The 21,161-nt window shown below is 47.2% G+C and overlaps 1 protein-coding gene across 1 annotated transcript; it reads left to right on the plus strand.

Annotated features, from left to right (window-relative positions):
• Positions 1 to 2,268: 2,268 nt before the first annotated feature.
• On the plus strand, positions 2,269 to 6,585 carry SPATA19 (spermatogenesis associated 19). The gene is made up of 5 exons (XM_019719389.3): positions 2,269 to 2,448; positions 2,625 to 2,681; positions 3,176 to 3,268; positions 3,408 to 3,499; positions 6,270 to 6,585. Exons 1-5 carry the CDS (start codon positions 2,371 to 2,373, stop codon positions 6,349 to 6,351), a joined length of 402 nt encoding a protein of 133 aa, XP_019574948.2. The 5' UTR covers positions 2,269 to 2,370; the 3' UTR covers positions 6,352 to 6,585.
• Positions 6,586 to 21,161: the final 14,576 nt, after the last annotated feature.

Here is a 21,161-nt window from a genome sequence, read left to right on the forward strand (position 1 = left end):
TACCACTATATCTCCACTCACCTGGTTAAACATTAAAAGAGTGACAATAACAAGTGTTGATAAGAATATGGAGCAACTGTTGCTTTCCTACCTTGCTTCTGGGCAGTAGTTGGTATAAGCACCTTGTAATAGTCTTTGGTATAAACAAATACTAAATATATGTAAGGCTTATGACTTAGAAATTCCACTCCTTTGTATGTCCATACTCAGAAGATTTAGTGCTTATGTCAAACAAAAGATAGGTATAAGAATATTTATAGCAACATTATTTTAAAAAGCATCAAACCAGAGATAACACAAATGCCCATCAATAGTAAATTTGATAAACAATGTGTTACAGTAATAAAATGAAATACTAGGCAAAATCTATCTATGGTGATAGAAGTTAAAATGCTGGTCATCTTGTGGGAGAGTTTTGACTGGGAGCCTGCTGGGATACTGGAAATATTCTATATCATGATCTGGGTGGTGATTAAACATACATATGTGTGTGTGCTTAAACATTTTTTTCTGGTACATTACATGTATTTGTAAATTTTACTGTATGCATTTTATAACTTAATACTACAAAAGTGAGAATAGATTTATGTATCTGTTCATTTTGGAAACATCAATACAGGATGAATAACCTAGACATTTATAAAAATGTTGCTTCTGAAGTAAGAACAAGGTTGAAGAGCTGGGAAAGGACATGGAAATTCCCTGAGTATATATTTTTATGTACTTTTAACTTTTGAATCATATTAATGTTTTCAATATTCAAAGAATAAAATTGCATCAATAAGGATGGAAGCATAATTTTTATGGGATGGTGGCAGAAACAGAGATGTTGACAAGTAATTTCATCTTCTGTTTTACAATTTCTAGTCTCCCTTGGAGTTAGGTTGGAGTCATATAATTAGTGTTGGACAAAAAGCTTTAAGAAGAAAGCTTTGGTTTGAAAGCCCATTTCAAAGAGCTGATTTTAATCCTCTAGGTATTCTCTTCCCTTGAATTAATCATGGAGGGTCACATCCTGAGACCATGGAGACACAGGGTGGATTTCTTCCTGGATCTCTAAGTCACCACGTGGAGTACAACCACCCTGAAGAATTACTCAAGTTGTATTGGAGTTTTTGAGAATGAGAAATAAACCTTTTTGATTTTAGGACCTGTTTCTTGCCTCAGCATAAGAGCATATTCCATAAATATTCCATAAATATAAATGTAAATTTGAGGTGATTTGTTGAGAGTGAAGACATAGTGGTTATATTAAGGGAATTGGGGAGAATGAGATAAAGGCTTTCAAGACTCTCTAGAAAAATGAGAATGAGAACATCTATAGAATATTAGAGCTAGAAGAAAACTAGGGACATGACTCTATTCTTTTCATTTTGAAAACAGAAATTAGGACCAGAGAGACTAATCATTAGCCTTAACCCAATCAATGGGTTAAGGTCACATAACAAGGTAGAGGTAGAGACAGGATTACAATCTGGGATCCTGAGACCCTGAGAATAGTCTCGGCTATGCTACAAATACTTTTGAGAGCAGCTAAACATTTGCTTAGGGTCCTTGAGGCTATTCTAAACTTTCCTCAATTTCCTGATGCAGTTTCTAGATTGGAATAGCAGCCGTCTGAGCCCTTATCAATTTTTTTTTTTACCTTAAATTTGAAGTCGCAACACAATCCCCTTTTCATTTCCACTTTACTGTCCTTCCACCTATGCAGTCCACTATACGTGACTTGAAATAATTAGGAAATATCTATTACAAGAATTGGTATTTTCACTTTTTACTTTATACCTCTTATCTTTCATGATTTGAATCACTTGTATAAACTAAGTGACAAAACAAAATGTCCTTGTTGAGAATTTTGGTCCCCCATCTTTGAAGTTCTTTTTGGTGAATAAGCTTTCTTCCCTATATATAAGGAATAAGAAATGCCTGTGGCCTTGTTTGAATGAACGTCTAGAGGGCCCCGCTCATTTTGTTACAAACTTATTCTTTTGATTCATAAAATCTCTTTCTATTTCAACATTGTCAAGACTGGGTGACAAGCCGTAAGCTCCTCCCTACCATCTCTATCTACAGTTTGGGTAACTTCACGCTTGTATCTTCCTCAGGCTCATATTGGCTGCATCTTAGCCTTACCTCCCTTTGCCCCATCTCCATTTCTGAGCTATGGCATCAGTAAAGCAGATTACTCCATGACCTCTCTTTTCCAACTCCTCTCTCACCCTGGAGATTAAAGGAGGTCATTGTCACATCATCATTGGCCAGCCAATCAGGTGAGCACCTCCCTTCAATGGCCTTCTTGTTCTAGAGGGGTTCTCAGGCAGCTTCAATGGAAGGAGGGAGTCAAGAATAAGGCCTGGCATAAGTTCAAAAATGATAATTACGACATGGATTGTGTATATTCTCTCCCGGAAAGGTGTAGGGTTCCCCTTCCCACCAAAAACCAGTTCGGTAAGTGAAGTTGGTAGTAGCCATGTAGAATTGTTTCTCATGTATCTTCTCTCTTTTGAGCCCCCTGCTAAAATTCTAGAGAGAAGACCTTACAATGTATAACTATGGATAAGAATGGAGGAGGGGAGCTGGGCTTCTAGGTATTTCTAAGGCATCAACTTACCAATTTGTTGCAGGATATTGAAGTTGTGGAAAGCGAGGCTGTGTCTGTAGTACAACACTGGTTGAAAAAAGTGAGTAAGATTCCTTTATGATTCAGGGTACCCAAAATTGTAGAGAACTGGCCTCAGTTGGTATAGGGATCTGGACTTCTCTTTCCCTAGAATGAGAAACTCAAGTTCATTGCCAAATACCCTGCCTATAGCTGTGTCTAATTCACCAGATATACTAGAGGATGCTGGGGCTTGTGTCCTTGTAAGGGACACATTGGAATCACCAGTAGCCCTACCCGGCATCTCAGGCATACTGGATGCAGGGTTTCAGGTGTGCCGCCCAGCTACAGGATGTCTCAGGAATAAGGCCACGGACTTAGTGAGCTCCCTGGAAGCCCATGGGAAGGTAGCAATAGGCACAATTATTGCCAAGACTGTTGGATACAGAGTGTGTATGCATGGACATGTGGCATGTGTGTTGTGATGGAGAGGAAGAAAAGGGAAAAGGAAAAACAGGAAGAACTGGGGATCAGATGTTGAGTGACACTTTCAGAGGGAAATTATTCACCTTTAAGACTGAAGAAGAGGCTTCCCAGGAAATAAAAGAGAAGATGTCCACCACTAACCCTCCTACCTATGGCCAAGATGTGCATGTGACCAGAGATGTGGTAATTGAGTTTGACACAACTATCCTGGGGGAATGTGGGGTGGTTGGGTGAGTGGGTGGAGCTTGTCCAGGCTGGCTCTGCCCTAGCCATGGAACCCTTGCTGGGGAGTCATCACGTGGGCCTTACCTGAATTTCCTAGGTGAAGCACCATCTCTCAAAGTCTGATTTGTCAGCAAACCAGAGTCAAGAGGTCCTGGAGGAAAGAACAAGAATCCAGTTCATAAGATGGAGGTAAAGCAAGTCTCATTTGTCCTGAGCTAAGTTGTAGGGAGAGAGAAGAGAAGGCACAAAATCCCCTCAGCAGGCTCCCTGGCCAACACAAACCCACAGCCATTCTTATCTAGAGGTGTTGACTCCTGTGACTGAGAAAGTGTTCAGCCTTACTTTGGGGTCTTAAGGAAATATCTTTGCTACCTTGAAAGCCCAGCTCATTCCTAAGTTTTAAAATGACTTGAGGGGTTGGAAAACTAAGCTTGCTCACCATTTCTTAAATGCTTCTGAATAAATTTCAGGTGCTTGTTATTTTTTGCAGCTGATTTGTTCAGAAGTGTCTGCACTTTAAAGAGCTAAAAGAAAATAAGCTTTTAAAATGCAAAAGCCAAAGCCCTCATCTGCAACTGAGGTGAGAGGAGGTTTCTCAGTGCCTGAGGCTAGAACTGTGTGCTCAGCATTCTGGTGGCTCTGCCAGCTTCCCACTGTGCCTGCAGAAGCATAGACCATCCACATCCTGGCTCTGAAGTTGCTAACTCAAGGTGGAGAGAGCTGGGCCTGATCTGGCTCACTCTTTCAGCATAAGCTTCCCTATTTCCTTTCTGGGACTTGTGCTCACTTGGGGCTACTTTTTCCCAGTAGAACTGTGGGATTAAACTGTGAAGGAGCCCTCCTTCATCTCTATAAATTCCTCCATGTGTTTTTTCCGTGCCTCCATCTCTAGCCTTGCTCTTTTCTATCAAGCAGGATATATTTCTCAAGAAATGTATTTTTGTTTCAGGACATCTAATTTTCAGGTGTTTACCCCTTCCAGTGACATTAGCACTTTAAATAGGGATTCAAATGCTCAGTAACTACATAATAGGAAGGGGATTTGATACCTACATGGGAAAAGACTTTTAGGATGTGAAACCTTCCAAAGTCCCTAAAACCATAAATGTTGTTGATTGTAATCCAACCACAGCTGTACACACGGGAGGCTTGTCCATGCCTGGCATGGCTGCGCTATAGAACTCTAAACGTTACAGTTCCTTGGTTTGGATAATGTGCATATCATCTTCCACTACGTTTTAAATCTTAGCTGTGTGGCATCACTAGGTTAAAGCTTTAGAGCCATTCTACAGGAATCACAGTCAATTATCTCTACATAATTTTTCCCCTCTGGATTTCTATGGAGATTTTAAACCAATAAGCTCTGCCTGGTTCCCCCTACAGTCTACTGGTTTTGGCCTTCTCCTATTAGCATCAGTAAGTGTGTAGTCAGGGAATACACATCCCTTAATGAAGCATCACTGGATACTCCTTTATTTGTAGATGTGTTCTGACCATCTGATGTTTGCTAGGCCCTCTGGAAGGGAGTGAAAAGAATAATCAGAGTCCCCAGTCTCAAACAGATGAAACTTAACTAGGTGAAGAAAGTGTGCAAATGTTAAAGACAATGTTCCAAGAAGGCCTGAGGAGCATCGACAAAAGCATAGCTTGCGAGACTCAGGTTGCTCCCGTCCTAGGCATAGTTGCTGGGTACTCAAAAAGATTTCCAGCAGGACATGTGCTTGGATTGACCCATGAACTGAGCAGGACATAAATAAACAGGAGCGGGAGTGGGCCTCTCACAGATGCAAGAGCCTTGGCAACTTGGCCAATCTGGTCTGGACTCCAGGGCCCAGTGCTGCGGTCTCCTCTTCCCTGAGGCCTCCCCCTTTCTGCCTCTGTTGGGGGTAATCTCTGTCCTCTGGAATCCCTTCATTTTTCTTATATCTCTTTGGGCACAGACCCAGCTCCTCCTGGTGTGAACAATATTCATGAGTACACCTATGTCCCCCAGGCAGTATCAACACTGTCTTCACATTAAAAGTCACGAAGCACCTAGAACAAGGCATTATCCAGAGAAGGCAGTTTCAATAGACACAGAAATGGGGGATTCAGTGGACAGACTGATCTCACTAGAGTGGAGGGTTTGTGAGGGGAGGAGGGGAATATGGAATTGGGAAGGACAGGAAGGGGACCATAGAGAGGAAGGCAAACCCAGCAGGGTGAAATAAAAACAACAGTAGCAATGAGCTTCCTTGTGACAGATTTTTCTAAAAGTATCTCTAAACCATAGTGAATATGGTACAATGCTGATCATAAAGAGCTGATAACGAAGTTGGAGAGGAATTCAGAAGGAGTGAATTTCATGCCTTCCAAGACCACTGGCCTGCTGTGTAACTCTTTAGTAAAGGCACTTAACCTCTGAATTCTCCTTAGGATCATTTGCAGCTGCCCAGGAGTATCGGGTGGCTCAGTGGTACTTGGTTAGTAAAAAGAACACTTTGAGTTCCTGATACCGTGTTTCCCCGAAAATAAGACCTTGCTGGGCAATCAGCTCTAATGCTTTTTTTGGAGCAAAAATTAATATAAGACCCGGTCTTATTTTACTATAATAAGTATATTATATTATATTATATTATATTATATTATATTATATTATATTATATTGTAAAATAAGACCAGGTCTTTAATATAGTATAATAATATAATATATGCCCGGTCTTATATAATATAATATAAAATCGGGTCTTATATTAATTTTTGCTCCAAAGGATGCATTAGAGCTGATTGTCCAGCTAGGTCTTATTTTCGGGGAAACACGGTACTAGAAAGGTCAAGGACCAGCTCAAAAGTTCATGGCGATAGGGTCGGAACTATCATTCATATGATTGCAACACTAGCAGTTTCATGATGCCTAGTGAAAAACAAATAAACAAACAAAAAAACTCAGGAGTCCCAGGGTTTGAATGGTGTTTTGCAGCCATACCCGTATCTTCCAAGTGCCAAGTGAGGTGAGAGAAGAGGTTATGCGTGATAGAATAGAGCAGGTGAGAAGAAGGTAAGCCACTGGGACAAGTCTATTTGTATTCCTAACTGGGGGCAGGTGGGATGGGGGTGGCTGCTGGCCTTACTTCTGACGGTCTCCCTTGGCTCCAGCTCAAACCTAGGCCTGGCCAAGCCTGGCACCCCTCTGGGCTGACTCCTTCTTCGTAAGACTCTACTCCTAGGCCCGGATGGGGTGATGGCCCAGGCATGGGCTGCATGCCCCACCCCAGCCTGGGCTGTGGCCGGGTGAGCTCTGCCATCTTGCAGTCATCCCTCTTCTCTGTCCCCTGCAGCTTATGCCATTTAATGGATGAATCATCTCAGGAGCTTCACAGCAGAAATTCCCACTCAGACTGCTGAGAGAACTGACAGGTGAGGAGCCGGGCAGAGCAGATGGCTATCCTGGGCAGGAAGACTGTGCACTGGGGCAGGGGCTTGATAGTCAGGTTTAGCCTTTCACCCTCGGTGAGGGCCTGCACTTGGGACCAATGCATGCAGGGGAGGAGGCAGCTGCTTTAGGCTCCCGCAGTGCCTCTCATAAGTTTCTGGAAGGACTTGACGTTCAGATTGGCCTCTCTGACTCTCTTAACTGTGGTGTCAGACAGTGCTTTTCAATGGTCTGCAGGCCTGGGGATCACTTGAGGGTCTGATTTTAGGCCATTGTTGGGCCTGCAGCTCTGCATTTCTGATGCTCCCAGGCAATGCTGCTGCTGGTCTGCTGACCCCATTTTGAACCACAAGATCACAGGCACTGTAGTCAGGAGCGAGGGCACATAAGTTTTGGCCCTACCACCAAGTAGGTACATGACTTTGGGTCACATGACCCCTTGGCCTGCACTCGGTAGCAGTGGTAATAACAGTGGCTATTTATGTGGCTCTGGAAGGTGGAAGGCCAATGACAGGTGATACAACTACAGGAGCCATCCATTTAGGAAATAGTTACTGCATCCCTGCAAGGCATGAAAGACCATACTGGCTGTCATGGGTGGCTGAAGGAGTGATTTAGACACAGCTGACCCCCAACAAGCTTAAAGGAGGGCCACAGAGATGTAGTATGGCATTTATTGAGCACTTCCTGTATGCCAGCTTCTGCACAAGGCACTTTGTCAAGATGTCTCCTCTGACCCAAAACAACCTTAATAGGAGGCATTGTTTATGCCCATTATGCAGATGCCAGCCACGCCTTGGGAGCAGACGCTGGGTTCCAGTCCAGCTCCACCATGGGAGAGTTGCATTATGCTACTGTGCCTCAGTTTCCTAAGGCTTCAGAACACTGCCTTGAGGACAGTGGTATCCAGCATGTGCTAAATGCCACGTCAATGGTTTGCTAATATTAACTGACATGAAGAATCTGAGGTGCTTGCAGGGGTTTCTGAAGTTTGAAGCATCAGAGCCAGGCTTCAATCCCAGCTCTGACACCACCACTCTCTCCTCCCATGAGTTTTTCTGCTCTCCGCAGCCAGCTCTATGGAGGAGGAGCCATTGCCAACCCTGAGCTTTATCATTCCATATTTCTGTGAAACACCCCCTGGGCATTTCTCTGCTTCCCAGGTTGACATCCTTCATGGTCAAGGAGCATCCTATGTAAGAAATATGTACCCCCCACCACCTTTAACCTGAGGAGCAACCACACCTGGCCAGACAGAATCCAGCGGGTGAGCCCTTCCTTGTGACAATGGCAGCACTGGAATATTCTCCATGATTTCCTAATAAAAAGACATGCTATTTACCCACCACTTTGGCCTCTGGTATTAGTGCTTTGCTGTTCATTTGTTTATTCATCAGACACTGAGCACCTCCTGGCTTGCCTCTGGGGACATATCGATTGTAGCCTGTGGTGAGACAGATAACAGGCTACCACAGCCCTGCCTGATGCAAGCCATGCTGGGTGCTCCTGGAACTGTAGGAACGGAGCTGGTGAGGGCTGTGGTGGGCCAGGGCAGGAGGATTTCCTGAGGGAAGTGTGGCTTGTTTGTTTCACTCAAGTATTTATTTCAACTTTATTTTTTGCTTCTCCAACACTCTTCCTTTCTTTATAGAGATCCAAGTTTCTGACCTATATCCTTTTTCCTCTCTCTGAAGAACCTTATTTTTTTTTAAAATAAGATTTTATTGGGGAAGGGGAACAGGACTTTACTGGGGAACAGTGTGTACTTCCAGGTCTTTTTCCAAGTCAAGTTGTTGTCCTTTCAATCTTGGTTGTGGAGGGTGCAGCTCAGTTCCAGGTCCAGTTGCCGTTGTTAGTTGCAGGGAGCACAGCTCACCATCCCTTGTGGGAGTTGATTAGTCAAACCAGCAACCTTGTGGTTGAGAGCCCACTGGCTCATGTGGAATCAAACCGGTAGCCTTCAGCGTTAGGAGCCCAGAGCTCCAACCGCCTGAGCCACCGGGCCAGCCCTCTCTGAAGAACTTTTAACATTTCTCGCAAAGCAGGTCTACTGGCAACAAATTTCCTTTGATTTTTGTTAGTTTGAGAAACTATTTCTACTTTACTTTTGAAGGACAATTTTGAAGGATACAGAACTCTAGTAGGTTTTTTTTTCTTTCTTTCTTTCAACACTGAATATTTCACTCCACTTACTTCTTGCTTGCACGGTTTCTAAAGGGAAGTTGAATGTAATTTTTGTCTATACTCCTTTCTGGGTAAGATTCCTATCCCCCTCTGGCTTTCAAAAAATTGTTTTCTTCATCTTTGACTTTTTGCACTTTGAATATAACATGCGTAGGTGTAGATTTTTTGGTATTTACCCTGCTTGGTGTTCTGAGCTTCCTGGATCTATTGTTTGGAGTCTGTCATTAGTTTTGGAAAATTCCCAACTATTATTACTTCAAATATTTTTTTTATTCCTTTTATTTTCCTCCTTCTGGTATTCCCATTATGCATATGTCACACCTTTTGTAATTGTCCCACAGTTTTTGGATATTCTGTTTCAGGTATTTATTAGTCACAATTTTCACAACTACTGTAAAAGAGAAATACTATGTAGAATGGGAACTTGCCCTAATCAGAGAAAATATCTGAGATTTATTTTTGATTATTTAAAAATTATTACCCTCATTTTGCAGATAAAGAACTGGAAGTTCAGAGAGGTTAAGTAGCTTTCCTGATGTCACACAGCCATTAAATGGCATAGCCAGGATTTGAATCCAGGAAATCTCATGCCAGAGCCAGTGCCCTTACCAGTCCATTATAAAGATCAGCTCGGGTAAGGGGTCATTTTGGTTGATGGTGTAGGTCGTGCTGGTGGCGAGCTTTTGCCAGCAGAAACTGGGAAGAAGGCCATGTAGGGGGAAAAGAAGAAGAGGGGTAAGAGCATGATAGGAGTTAACCAGGCAGGGGGGCAGAGGAGCAGCCCTGGACAGTGGCAAAGGAGAGGACTTTGAGATGAGGAGAGGAGCATGATGTGACAGAGGAAATGCCAAAAGGCCACTCGAGCTGGACAGGAGCAGGAAGGAGAGGGGTCACAGAGGAGGCTTTGAGGGGAGGGGGCCAGGGTCAGACCCTGTGTGGTGTAGACCTTGTTAAGGGTCCAATGTTTTCCCCGCAGAGATGAGGAGTGCAGGAATGTTGGAGGCATAGGTGCTCATCCATGTGGAGGAAGTCTGTGGTACAGGATGGAACAGGGTTCCCTCGGGAGGTGAGGAGATGGAGAGAACGGATTTGAGACAGCACGGACGTGACTCGGCGATGCGTAGTACCGAGAGAGTGAAGAGAAGAACGGTTCTGGGGCAGTATAGATCTCAGCAGGAAGAGAGAGGTAGACAAGAGGTAACCAGGAGTTCCTCAGCAAACCTGGAGGCAACTTGGCTCTCCCAACCCCTCATTCAAGTGTTGGGAAGGCAAGAAGTGGCGCTCAGCTTGCCAGGGCTCACGGGCTGCCTAAGCTCCTGCTTCACAGTTTAGCAAAGTGGCAAAACCCTTGCAACTTTCCGAACTGAGGGGCTGTTTTTACCACCAGATGGCGCCATTTCCAAGTAAAAAGATTTCCTGAAGGTGAACTAGCCTCTCCCACCAGTCAGCTACTGTGTGGGCTTTAGCGTTTAGATTTTACCATCATTTGGGAAGTCTGACAGCTGCAAGGCCTCTGAGTATCTTAGTTTAATGATGAATACAGTTCACATTCATATACAGAAACTAAGCTGTTCGTTCAAATAAAACTTAATGGGTATCTGTATCCAGTACTGTGCTAAAATAGGAGGATACCCAGGTGAGTATTCTGTCCCATTCTCAAGGAACTCAGAGTGGTGACGGGGCTGACACGCAAACAAATAATACAATGTGGTATGAAAATAAACCAAAAGAATATAAATGATAGAGCAGAGGTGAGAGTGATCTTCTCTGCTTGAGAGGAAACGTATTGACTTCCCAGCAGAGGTGACATTTAAGCAGAGGCTTTGCCAGACTGTGGCAATGAAGGGTCTTCTAGGAAAGGGAACACCCACACGGGAAGGCACAAGGACATTTAGGGAACTAGGCCTGGGCCTTCATGGTTGGAATGCAAGGTATGGCCGGAAGAATAGCAGGAGAGGAGGCTGAGAGGTGCACAGGTGGGGATCCTACAGATGGGTGCAAAATAACCCCATGAAAACTGGCCGGAGGACCCAGAGAGAAAGAGTAGTTGAGCCTATCATGCTGGCCAAGCAAGGCTTCTCAGAGAAGGAGAGATGTGCAAAGGGGTCCAGCTTTAGGCCCTTGGAAAAGGGGGGGCCCCTTATGCTTAGAAAGGAAAGGAGGCCTTCAGTTTCTGGCTGTGACCTGAGAAGTAAGGTTAAGCAGCTCACAAGCTCTGCGTAGCTCTCACACACAAACATCTGGAATTTGGGAAGAGGGACCTACATTAGTATTATAGCTGTAGCTCCTTCAAAACCTAGCGAGGAAATGAAATCATTATGTGGCTCAAATGGAGTTTTTTTCTGTGCATGATTAACCCCAGGAGGGGAATTGGGGAACAAATGTGCCTCCTCTACCTGTGTTACAGGGGGACTGAGCCACAGTAAATTAAAAGAAAATCACTGGCAAATTTGGGACCAGTCAGCTGTGACCAAGCTGACTACATCATTTGTGTAGTTAAACGGAGCTGAAAGAGCTAATAAAGGCTTTGTGGGTCATGGACCCTCCTTGAGGGGCGGGGGTGGGAGATGGGGTGGCAGGTGGGCACTGGAGCTGAGGGGTGGGGGGTGGGAGATGGGGTGGCAGGTGGGCACTGGAGCTGGTCCAGGCTGACGTGTGTAGAAGTCTTACCTGGGACTTCTTGGCGGTGATGATTGCAGGAGTCGGGGGAGGGCTGGCCTGTTCTTATCCAGGTGTGTGTGATTTCCTAAAGGGGAAGTTGTTAATTCTAGACAAAGCAGCGACTTAGATCCAGCCTGGTATCTCGTAGAAGACAGACTGGTCACCACAAAGCAGAGCCTTGGGACACCAGGGGAGATGGGAGAGGCCACCTTCTGCGTCTGCCACTGCAGCTTGAGGTGGCAGTGGAGGACTTAACATCACATGCTCTAATGGAAGGCACCACATGTGGTGGGATCCCCTAGGATGGAGACCCAGCCAGTGACCCGGGGTGTCCACTGAGAGGTGGGGTGGGGCTTTGGTCCATCCCCAGAGGAGAACATTAGGCACTCAGCCAAACCGGTACATGAAAATGGGGCTCTGGACAGAGGCAAGGCGGGGCGGGGACTCCGGGCAGGCGCTCTGCCCCGGGGCAAGTGGCTGGAGGGGTTGCGGAGGAAGAGTGAAGACAGCAGGGAGGGGACCTTGAGTCCTGAGTCTCAAAACAGGCTGTGGCGCGTAGTAGGGAGCGCAGTGTAATGGAGAACAGAGCTAGGACCTGGCCCCACCCGGGCCCCTCTCGGGTGGCTTAACCGGTGGGCGCTAACCGTGTAGCTCCCGCACCAGCAGGCTGGTTCTGCTTCTGTTTACATCTTCCTCCCAAATGATTGGACATCCGGCCTATTTTATTTAATATGTGCCCTTGGGAACAGTCGCTCCCCTGCCAGGAGCTTCCGCGGCTTTTCCGCGGCGGGGCGGGACCCGCGGTCTCTGGCGGGCGCGAGCCAACCAGGAGACCCTAGCGGAGCCATCAGACACAGAGTGCGACTTGCTTTCTAATTACTTGGCAGGCTCCGCAGCGAGGCTCGAAATTCATTTCCATCCTGAGGGAAAACAAAGGCCGGAGAAAGCAGCAGTTGCTCCGCGCGAGTTTGGGAAACTTTGCTCCCAGCAGGAGGTCGGGTGGGGGGAGGGGCAGAGGGACCGGGTTGGTGGAGGCTGGGGTGGCGCGCGCCCCGGCACCGGCTGCCTCGCTCCCTTCTCTTGCTTCGCCCCACTTCCGGCCTCCTTGCCCCCCTCCTCTCCTCTAACCTCCCTGCCGCCCGCCCTCCTCTCCTCAATCCTGCTTTGCCCTCTCTCTTTCCTTCTCCTTGTTTCTGGGCGGTGGGACCCGGGGCAGGGCGGGGTCCTGCAGCGCTGCAGGAGGGAGTGCGCGCGGGGTCTCTAAAGGGGAGTGGAGGCAAAGGCCTGAAGCTGGAAGGTCTCCAATCACTGGGCTTGGCTGGGGTCGGGGAGGCTATGGAGGGACTTTGAGGGGAAGATAACAAAGGCAGGGGCAGATTAGAGAGAAGGTCCAAATACACAACTTTCTTAAGAGCGATCTTGTCACAACCACTGTCTATGATTACTTACCCATTTCTTTCATCGCTGAAGTCTCCACCTTTAAAGGTGCACCCGCAGAGGATGGGCTGCGGGTGCTCTCACAGCCCCTCCACGGGCCTAATACAGGTGCTGGGTGGATACTTGTGGGAGAAATGAACACTGCATGGGTCTGGGCCTCCAGGGTTTGTGTCACTATTTTCTTAGTGCTCACTTCAGTTGGTGCGGGGAGGGGGGGTGTTCTCCTCCACCCTTTTCAGACCTCTCATTTCAGGTGTCCTCCATAAGGCATCTCTTTATGGGTGGGCCTGGAGGCACCGTGAGGAATGGTCTGGTATGTGAGAGGGCATTTCAGGGAAACCAGCAGCCATATCTGTTCCTACCTTATAAGTGGGATGCCTGGAAGACTCAGTAAGGAACTACATGTGCATACTTTTGGCCAAGAGGATGCACTTATTAAACTTGTGCACATATGTAGTTTTTCTGGGAGGCGATATAACATAATTGCTAAGACGCAAGTTTCTAGTTTTAGATTGCTTGGGCTGGAATCCTGTGTAGGAGCCTGACTCAGAGAAACTATGCTATCCGGCAGCACATGACCTAATTCCTGGAACCGTCAGTTTGCCCTTAGAAGGTCACGTCTCTGATAAGTAAAGCCCCTTCCTCATTCCACTCTCTCCTTCCTCATTCACTCCCCGCCCAGTTTACCCTAACCCATATAATCTTGTAGCTGCAATAAAAAATTTGAGGCTTGATCAGAACTTTGTCTTGCCTCCATTTCTTCGCGCCTCCTATTTTCTCTTTTCAGGGTGTCTCCCTTCGGTCCCTGTTGAATGCCCCGCTGGTCGGGGCATTTCTGGCGCCCAACGTGGGGCTCGAAGATCCCAGACCCCTTGAAAAACTGTCTGCCTTAAGTCCGGCCGGACGCGTTGCTGAGTCTCCGCGCGATTTTACCGCGCGAGCCTGACTCGTTTCCTGATCTCCGCGGATACAAGCCGATCCGTGAGCCTGATCTGATAGAGGTAAGCAGACAGACGAAAATAGATGTTTTGGGATGATTTTAGATTTAATATTACCCCTCGGTCGAATGAATGTGTGAATGAGTGATAGTTCCACGACTTCTCGTCACGGAGCTTGCTTGGGCCCTAATCTGCGGTTCCGGTTCTGTCATACGGCATAACGGCGACTGGACTCCAGTCCACCAGTTCGGGGGTTTATACCGAAGCGCCTTAGCTAAGACAGATTTAGTCCCGCGAGGGTCACGGCCAGATGGGCATCTGATTGTTTCGCTTGTTGATTGAAGGGCTGAGAAGGGGACCATGGGTCAGACATTAAGTTCTCATGAACTGTTCATTTCTGGGTTAAAGAGTTCCCTCAAGGTGCGTGGAATTAAGGCTAGAAAAAAGGATCTCCGTGAATTTTTCGAGTTTCTGACAGATATTTGTCCCTGGTTCCCCCAAGAAGGAACGATTGATATTAGGATTTGGAAGCGCGTCGGCGATGCGTTCCAAGATTTTTATAAAGCCTTTGGGCCTGAAAAGGTCCCCGTTTCTACTTTTACTTACTGGAATCTCATAAATGACGTCCTCAGGGTTCACTCCCATGACCCGGACGTTAGAGAGGTTATAAAAAAGGGGGAGAGCCTCTTAAAGGAATCGTCCCATCCCCCGTCAGAAAATGACTCCGTGTCTATAGATATCCCTATTACTGACCCTAAGCCCAAGCCCTGTCTCGAGGAAGGCCCTACCCAAAATTCGGCTAAACCCCCTAGTCATCCCTCATTAAGACTTTATCCCTGCCTTAAAAACCTTCCCCAAGATTCAGACACAACCCTCCCTCCCGAGGACCAGGCTACCCTTGAGGATGTGGCCGCTCATTACCATCAGAAGGACCCCTCTGTATCGTCTCCTCCACCCTTCCGGCCACCTCCTTATATCATCCCTCAACACCCTCCATTCCTTGCTCCCATCGTCCACGGTCCCCCTTCTACTATTCCTCACTCCAATCCCCCTACTCAAACAGCCGCTTCCCTAACACAACAGATTGCCTCTCTTCGAGAGGCCCTCCAGGAAAAACGCCAACACATTAGTCTTCTCAAAGAACTCCGTGCCCTTGAGGCTGAACTCGCTGCACTCTCTGGGCTGCCCTTTTCCCCCCGTCTACCCCTAAAACGAGCTCCTAAACAAAAACCTGTCCTCGCCTTTCCGGTCACTCGCAGACAGGCTGCAGAGGTAGGTCCCGATACTCAGACCCCTGAGGACCCCCAAGAGGAGGATACCGCGGAGGAGTCCGATAATGAGGCTGAGGAACAAAATAACCCCCCCTCAGAGGAAGAAACGGAACCCCCAAGAGACAGACAGCGCTACCGCCCTTTAAACATTAAATATTTAAAAGACTTAAAGGCTGCGGTCCACGCTTATGGCCCTGTGGCTCCCTTCACGGTAGCCTTGCTGGAAAGCCTCACCGACCGTTGGCTAACGCCAAATGATTGGTTCACTTTAGCTCACGCCGCCCTGTCTGGCGGTGATTTTGTTTTATGGCGCACAGAGTATGCGGAGAACGCACGAAAAATGGCTGAACGAAATACTCAGAGCCAGTCCTCCCGCTCCTGGACTAGAGATCGCCTTCTCGGCCGACCGCCCTATAACACCAATGAGACTCAGGCCGCCTTCCCCCCAGGCTTGTTAGCTCAGGTCCAAAATGCCGGCCTCAAGGCCTGGCGTAAACTCCCACCCAAAGGGCCCGCCAGCACCTCCTTGGCCAAAATCCATCAAGGGCCTGACGAATCCTATTGCGATTTCATCAGCCGCCTAACTGAGGCTGCCGAGCACTTAATTGAAAAAGAAGAGTCAGATAGCGCCTTTATTAAACATCTTGCATTTGAAAATGCCAATGCCACATGCCAAAACGCCATCCGCCCCCATCACAATGGCTCCCTCTCAGACTATATTAAACTTTGTTCTGGTGTCGGGGCGTCTCACGCCATCGGTCTAGCCATTGGAGCCGCACTAAAAAGCTTCACACAGGACAATCAAAAATCCTGTTACAATTGTAAACAGCCTGGTCATTTTGTCCGGGAATGCCCTATAGACAAACAGCCCCGTCAGCCACCTTCCACTATCTGTCCTCGCTGTAAACGCGGCAAACATTGGGCTAGAGACTGTCACTCCAAGGTAGATGCTATGGGTAACCCAATTCCCCCCAGGTCGGGAAACCCGCAACGGGGCCAGCCCCTGGCCCCAAGTCCCCAAAACAAACCAGGGCAATACGGTTTGTTCCTCAGTCCCAGTCTCCATTACCTCCCTTTGCAGAGCCACCCCAGGCAGTGCAGGATTGGACCTCTTGTCCCCCACCCCAGCATTATTAACCCCTGATCAAGGCATACAACTCCTCCCTACCAATGCCCATGGGCCTCTACCACCCAATACCTTCGGGCTAGTCCTTGGGCGCGGTAGTTCAGCTCTAGCGGGGATTAATATTATCCCGGGAGTAATTGACCAAGATTACACAGGGATCATTACTCTCCTGGCCTCAGCACCTAACGGGCTGGTTAATATTCAACAAGGCCAGAAAATAGCTCAACTTATTTTACTTCCCTTAGATTCCTCCACTAAGTCTAACCTCCCTCACCCCAGACTACACTCTGCCTTTGGGACCTCGGATACCTACTGGATACAACAAATTACCCCTGACAGACCCCTACTCACTCTAAAATTAGACAATAAACCCTTTAAAGGACTCATTGACACTGGGGCTGACGCTACGGTCATCGCCTCTCACTTTTGGCCTGCCTCGTGGCCTACCACTGTTGCCTCCACCCATCTAAAGGGCATCAGTCAGTCTACTAACCCTAGACAGAGTACAAAACTTCTCACTTGGGCAGACAGTGAAGGTAATACCGGCCACGTCCAACCTTATATCATCCCAGGGCTGCCCGTTAACCTCTGGGGACGCGATATACTTTCCCAGTTAAAGCTTATCATGTGTAGCCCCAATGAAGTAGTCACACAACAAATGCTCAACCAAGGCTTTGTCCCAGGACAGGGGCTTGGAAAGTCGGGACAAGGCATCAAACATCCCATAACTGTTATAACCAACAATAATCGGACAGGTCTGGGACATCCCGACCAAAATTTCTCCTAGCGGCCATTGACTTCCCTGTACCACATGCAGACAAAATAAGATGGAAATCGGATGAGCCTGTATGGGTAGACCAATGGCCACTTAATTCAGAAAAACTCACAGCCGCCACACAGTTAGTGCAGGAACAACTGGCGGCCGGCCATCTTGAGCCTACTACCTCCCCGTGGAACACTCCTATATTTGTTATTAAAAAAAAGAGTGGAGCCTGGAGACTTCTCCAAGACCTCCGTGAAATTAATAAAACTATGTTTGCCATGGGGGCCCTTCAACCTGGCCTCCCCTCCCCTGTTGCCATACCAGCCAATCACGCCCAAATTATTATTGATCTAAAAGACTGCTTTTTCACCATTCCCCTCCATCCCCAAGACAAAGAGAGATTTGCCTTTAGTCTCCCAGTCATTAATTTCAAAGGACCCATGCCTCACTATCAATGGAAGGTCCTTCCACAAGGCATGGCCAATAGCCCTACACTATGCCAAAAATTTGTGGCCCAAGCAGTTGACCCTCTTCGCACTCGGTGGCCCTCTATTTACATCATCCATTACATGGATGACATCCTTTTGGCCGGGGCATCCTCCGAAAAGGTTCTCCAATGCTGCCTGGAACTTACTAAAAATCTTGCCCAATTTGGCCTCCAAATCGCTCCTAACAAGATTCAAATACAAGATTCCTACTATTATCTTGGCTTCGAGCTCAATTCCAATCTTATTATCACTCAAAAGATTATGCTAAAAACATCCCATCTCCGTACGCTCAATGATTTTCAAAAATTCTTGGGAGACATTAACTGGCTCCGGCCATATCTCAGGCTCACTACAGGACAGTTAAAACCATTATTTGATATCTTACAGGGAGATCCTAATCCTCTTTCTCCACGTTCGCTTACTCCGGAAGCTCACCAGTCCCTTCAAATAATACAATTAGCCATTGAACAGCAACAGATTAAACACATATCTTACCACCAACCCTTTTCTCTTATCATATGTGCCACCCCTCACTCTCCAACGGCGGTACTATGGCAAGAGGCCCCCCTATTGTGGATCCATTTACCCTCCTCGCCCGTCAAGGTTCTTACTCCCTATCCCACATTAACAGCCAACATCATCCAAATAGGGAGAGAAAAAAGTCGACTATATTTTGGGAAGGACCCTAACCGGATTATCCTCCCTTATACTAAAAATCAAATTAATTGGCTCATGCAAAACGATGATAACTGGACAGTGGTACTTTCTTCCTTTCCGGGTACTATAGACAACAATTACCCTGCCAATAGATTGCTCCAATTTACACGAGTTCACCCATTTATTTTTCCAAAAATTACCAGTGCCAAGCCCCTATTAGCGGCTGCCTTAGTCTTCACTGACGGCTCCTCCAACAGTCAGGCTGCCTATGTTATCAATGGCCAAACCTTTACAGTCCCTTCACCCTATCAATCTGCACAGCTAGTTGAACTGTTTGCTATCCTACAGGTTTTTATCCAACTCCCAGATACTCCATTTAACCTATATACAGACAGTGCTTATATCGCCTTCTCCCTCCCCCTTCTAGAAACTGTGCCCTACATCAAACCCTCCAGCAATGCAGTCCCTCTTTTCTGCCGTCTTCAACGGCTCATTACCTCAAGACATCACCCCTTCTTTGTCGGCCATTTACGGGCCCATTCCGACCTTCCTGGCCCACTGACTCAGGGTAACGCCCTTGCAGACGCCGGCACCTGGCTCGTCCTCCCCGTTCTCACCGACCCCCTAACCAAAGCTCAACAGCGTCACGCCCTCCATCATTTAAATGCCCGCACACTCCGCCTCATGTTCAAAATTACTAGGGATCAGGCCAGGGAAATAGTCAAGAGCTGCCCTGGATGTGTTACCCTTCTCCCAACACCCCACTTAGGGGTCAATCCTCGGGAAATTCTCGCCAATGAAATCTGGCAAATGGATGTTACCTATATCCCAGAGTTCGAGTCCCTCAAATATGCTCATGTCACCATCGATACTTACAGTGGGTTTATCTTCTCCAGCCTCCATACAGGAGAAGCTACAAAAAATGTTATTGCCCATGTCCTCCAGTGTCTAACTGTACTCGGAAAGCCCCAAAAGATAAAAACTGATAATGGCCCTGGGTACACTGCCCAGGCCTTTAAACAGTTTTGCGGCCAATTTCAGATTCAACATGTCACTGGTATCCCGTACAATCCCCAGGGACAAGGAATTGTTGAACGGGCTCATCAAACCTTAAAAAACACCTTAAATAAACTCAAAACATCCACTTCCTACCCCACTAAAGGTTCTCCTCGTAATATTCTAAATCACGTCCTGTTCGTCCTCAATTTTCTACAACTAGATAACCAGGGTAACTCCGCTGCAGACTGCCTTTGGCGTCAAAAAACAAAACATCAATACGCCAAGGTCATGTGGAGAGATCCCCTCACGGCAAAATGGAACGGGCCCGACCCAGTTCTCATCTGGGCGTGAGGATCGGCCTGCATATATGATACCCAGGAAAATAATCCCCGTTGGCTACCCGCTCGTCTGGTTAAAGCCATTAACCCCCCTATCACTAATCCATCACCACCAGGGACTTAATCCCTAAGATATTTCCTTTCTTTTTTTCTTCTACAGATGTTACACCCAGTCATTCTCGCTGGATATCTACTCCTGGTGACTTCTTGCGTTTTGGCTGGCTTCGGACCTCCTCCCCCCAGAGATCAACTTTACCTGACCCTATATGGCAAACCGTGTGATTGTCCAGGCGGCTCCACACCCCATCTGTCCTCTTCCGACAGGAGCCTCTCCACGGTAGACTGTGGTACACAAACGGCCCACTTGGTCAATTCTAAATCCTCAATAGGGGGCTCCCAAGGAAAACCCAAGTGGCTATGTATTACAAAACCCACCCATATCCCCACTGTTAACGGCCGCCCTGGCCCCTGCCCAGCAGCCTGTAATAAGTCTAACTACCAAATCATTCACAGCTCCTGTTATAAAAATTCACAGTCTTGCCTTCTCGGCAACTCCCCCTATTTTACAGCCATTACAACCCAGAGCTGGACAGGCTCCTTTGGGGGAGAAAGTGACCCCCGTTATTCTACTGGGGTCCTCAAGATTGGCCAAGCCGGCTGCGGTTCAGCCACAATAGGGACCACGGTTTGCTGGCCTCAAACTCCCCCTATACATCTTTCTGACGGAGGAGGCCCCTCTGACCAAATAAAACAAAAACAGGTCAGACAACGCTTAGAGGTCCTCGCGGCTGCCCAAAATACATTCCTCTCTCATCACCCTTTAATTCGCCAAAAACATAAACACACTGATCTAGACCATAACACCATGTCCCTCATAGAGTCCACACTAAAAACCTTAAACATCACCAATCCTGCCTTGGCCAAGGATTGCTGGCTCTGCATGGCTCTAGGTAAGCCTATGCCTCTTGCCCTCCCCGCTAACCTATCTCAACCCTTATACAACTCCTCTAATTGTTCTATATCACCCCCTTTTTCTACTCAGCCTATGGGTTATACCTACAGTTACTGCTTATTCTCCAACACTACAAGTCCCCCCCCCCAATGCCCTTGATGTAGGCTTCTTCCCCTTAAACTGCACCGCTATTGTTAATTCCACTGCTCCTGCCTGCCCCGCTCGTAATCATGTTTTCATCTGCGGCAACGGCCTGGCCTTCACGGCCCTCCCCACCAATTGGACTGGCCTCTGTGCGCTGGCTTTTCTCTTACCAGATATAGATATTCTACCCGGAGATCAGTCACTTCCTATACCAGCCCTTGATCTTTTCCCTGGACGACAGAAACGGGCCCTCGCATTTATTCCCCTTATGGCAGGACTAGGTATAACCGCCGCTATGGCCACAGGTGCTGCCGGGGTAGGCGTGTCCGTAGACACTTATCAACGGCTCTCTCTCCAACTTATTGATAATGTTACCACACTATCAGATACTATTAATGACCTTCAAGACCAGGTCGATTCCTTAACAGAAGTAGTACTCCAAAACAGACGAGGGCTTGATCTTCTAACAGCGGAACAAGGG

The sequence above is a fragment of the Rhinolophus sinicus genome, chromosome 9 (genome assembly GCF_057876585.1).
Source record: "Rhinolophus sinicus isolate RSI-liver-muscle chromosome 9, RSI-T2T, whole genome shotgun sequence".
Taxonomy (NCBI): Eukaryota; Metazoa; Chordata; class Mammalia; order Chiroptera; family Rhinolophidae; genus Rhinolophus; species Rhinolophus sinicus.

Bases quoted from the DNA above. Each gene is read 5' to 3' on its own strand.
- SPATA19 (XM_019719389.3), top strand. From the start codon at position 2,371: ATGATAATTACGACATGGATTGTGTATATTCTCTCCCGGAAAGGTGTA. The intron at 2,449-2,624 runs GTAAGTGAAGTT...AATTTGTTGCAG, and splicing joins TCCCACCAAAAACCAGTTCG to GATATTGAAGTTGTGGAAAG. The intron at 3,500-6,269 runs GTAAAGCAAGTC...GGTGTTTTGCAG, and splicing joins ATCCAGTTCATAAGATGGAG to CCATACCCGTATCTTCCAAG.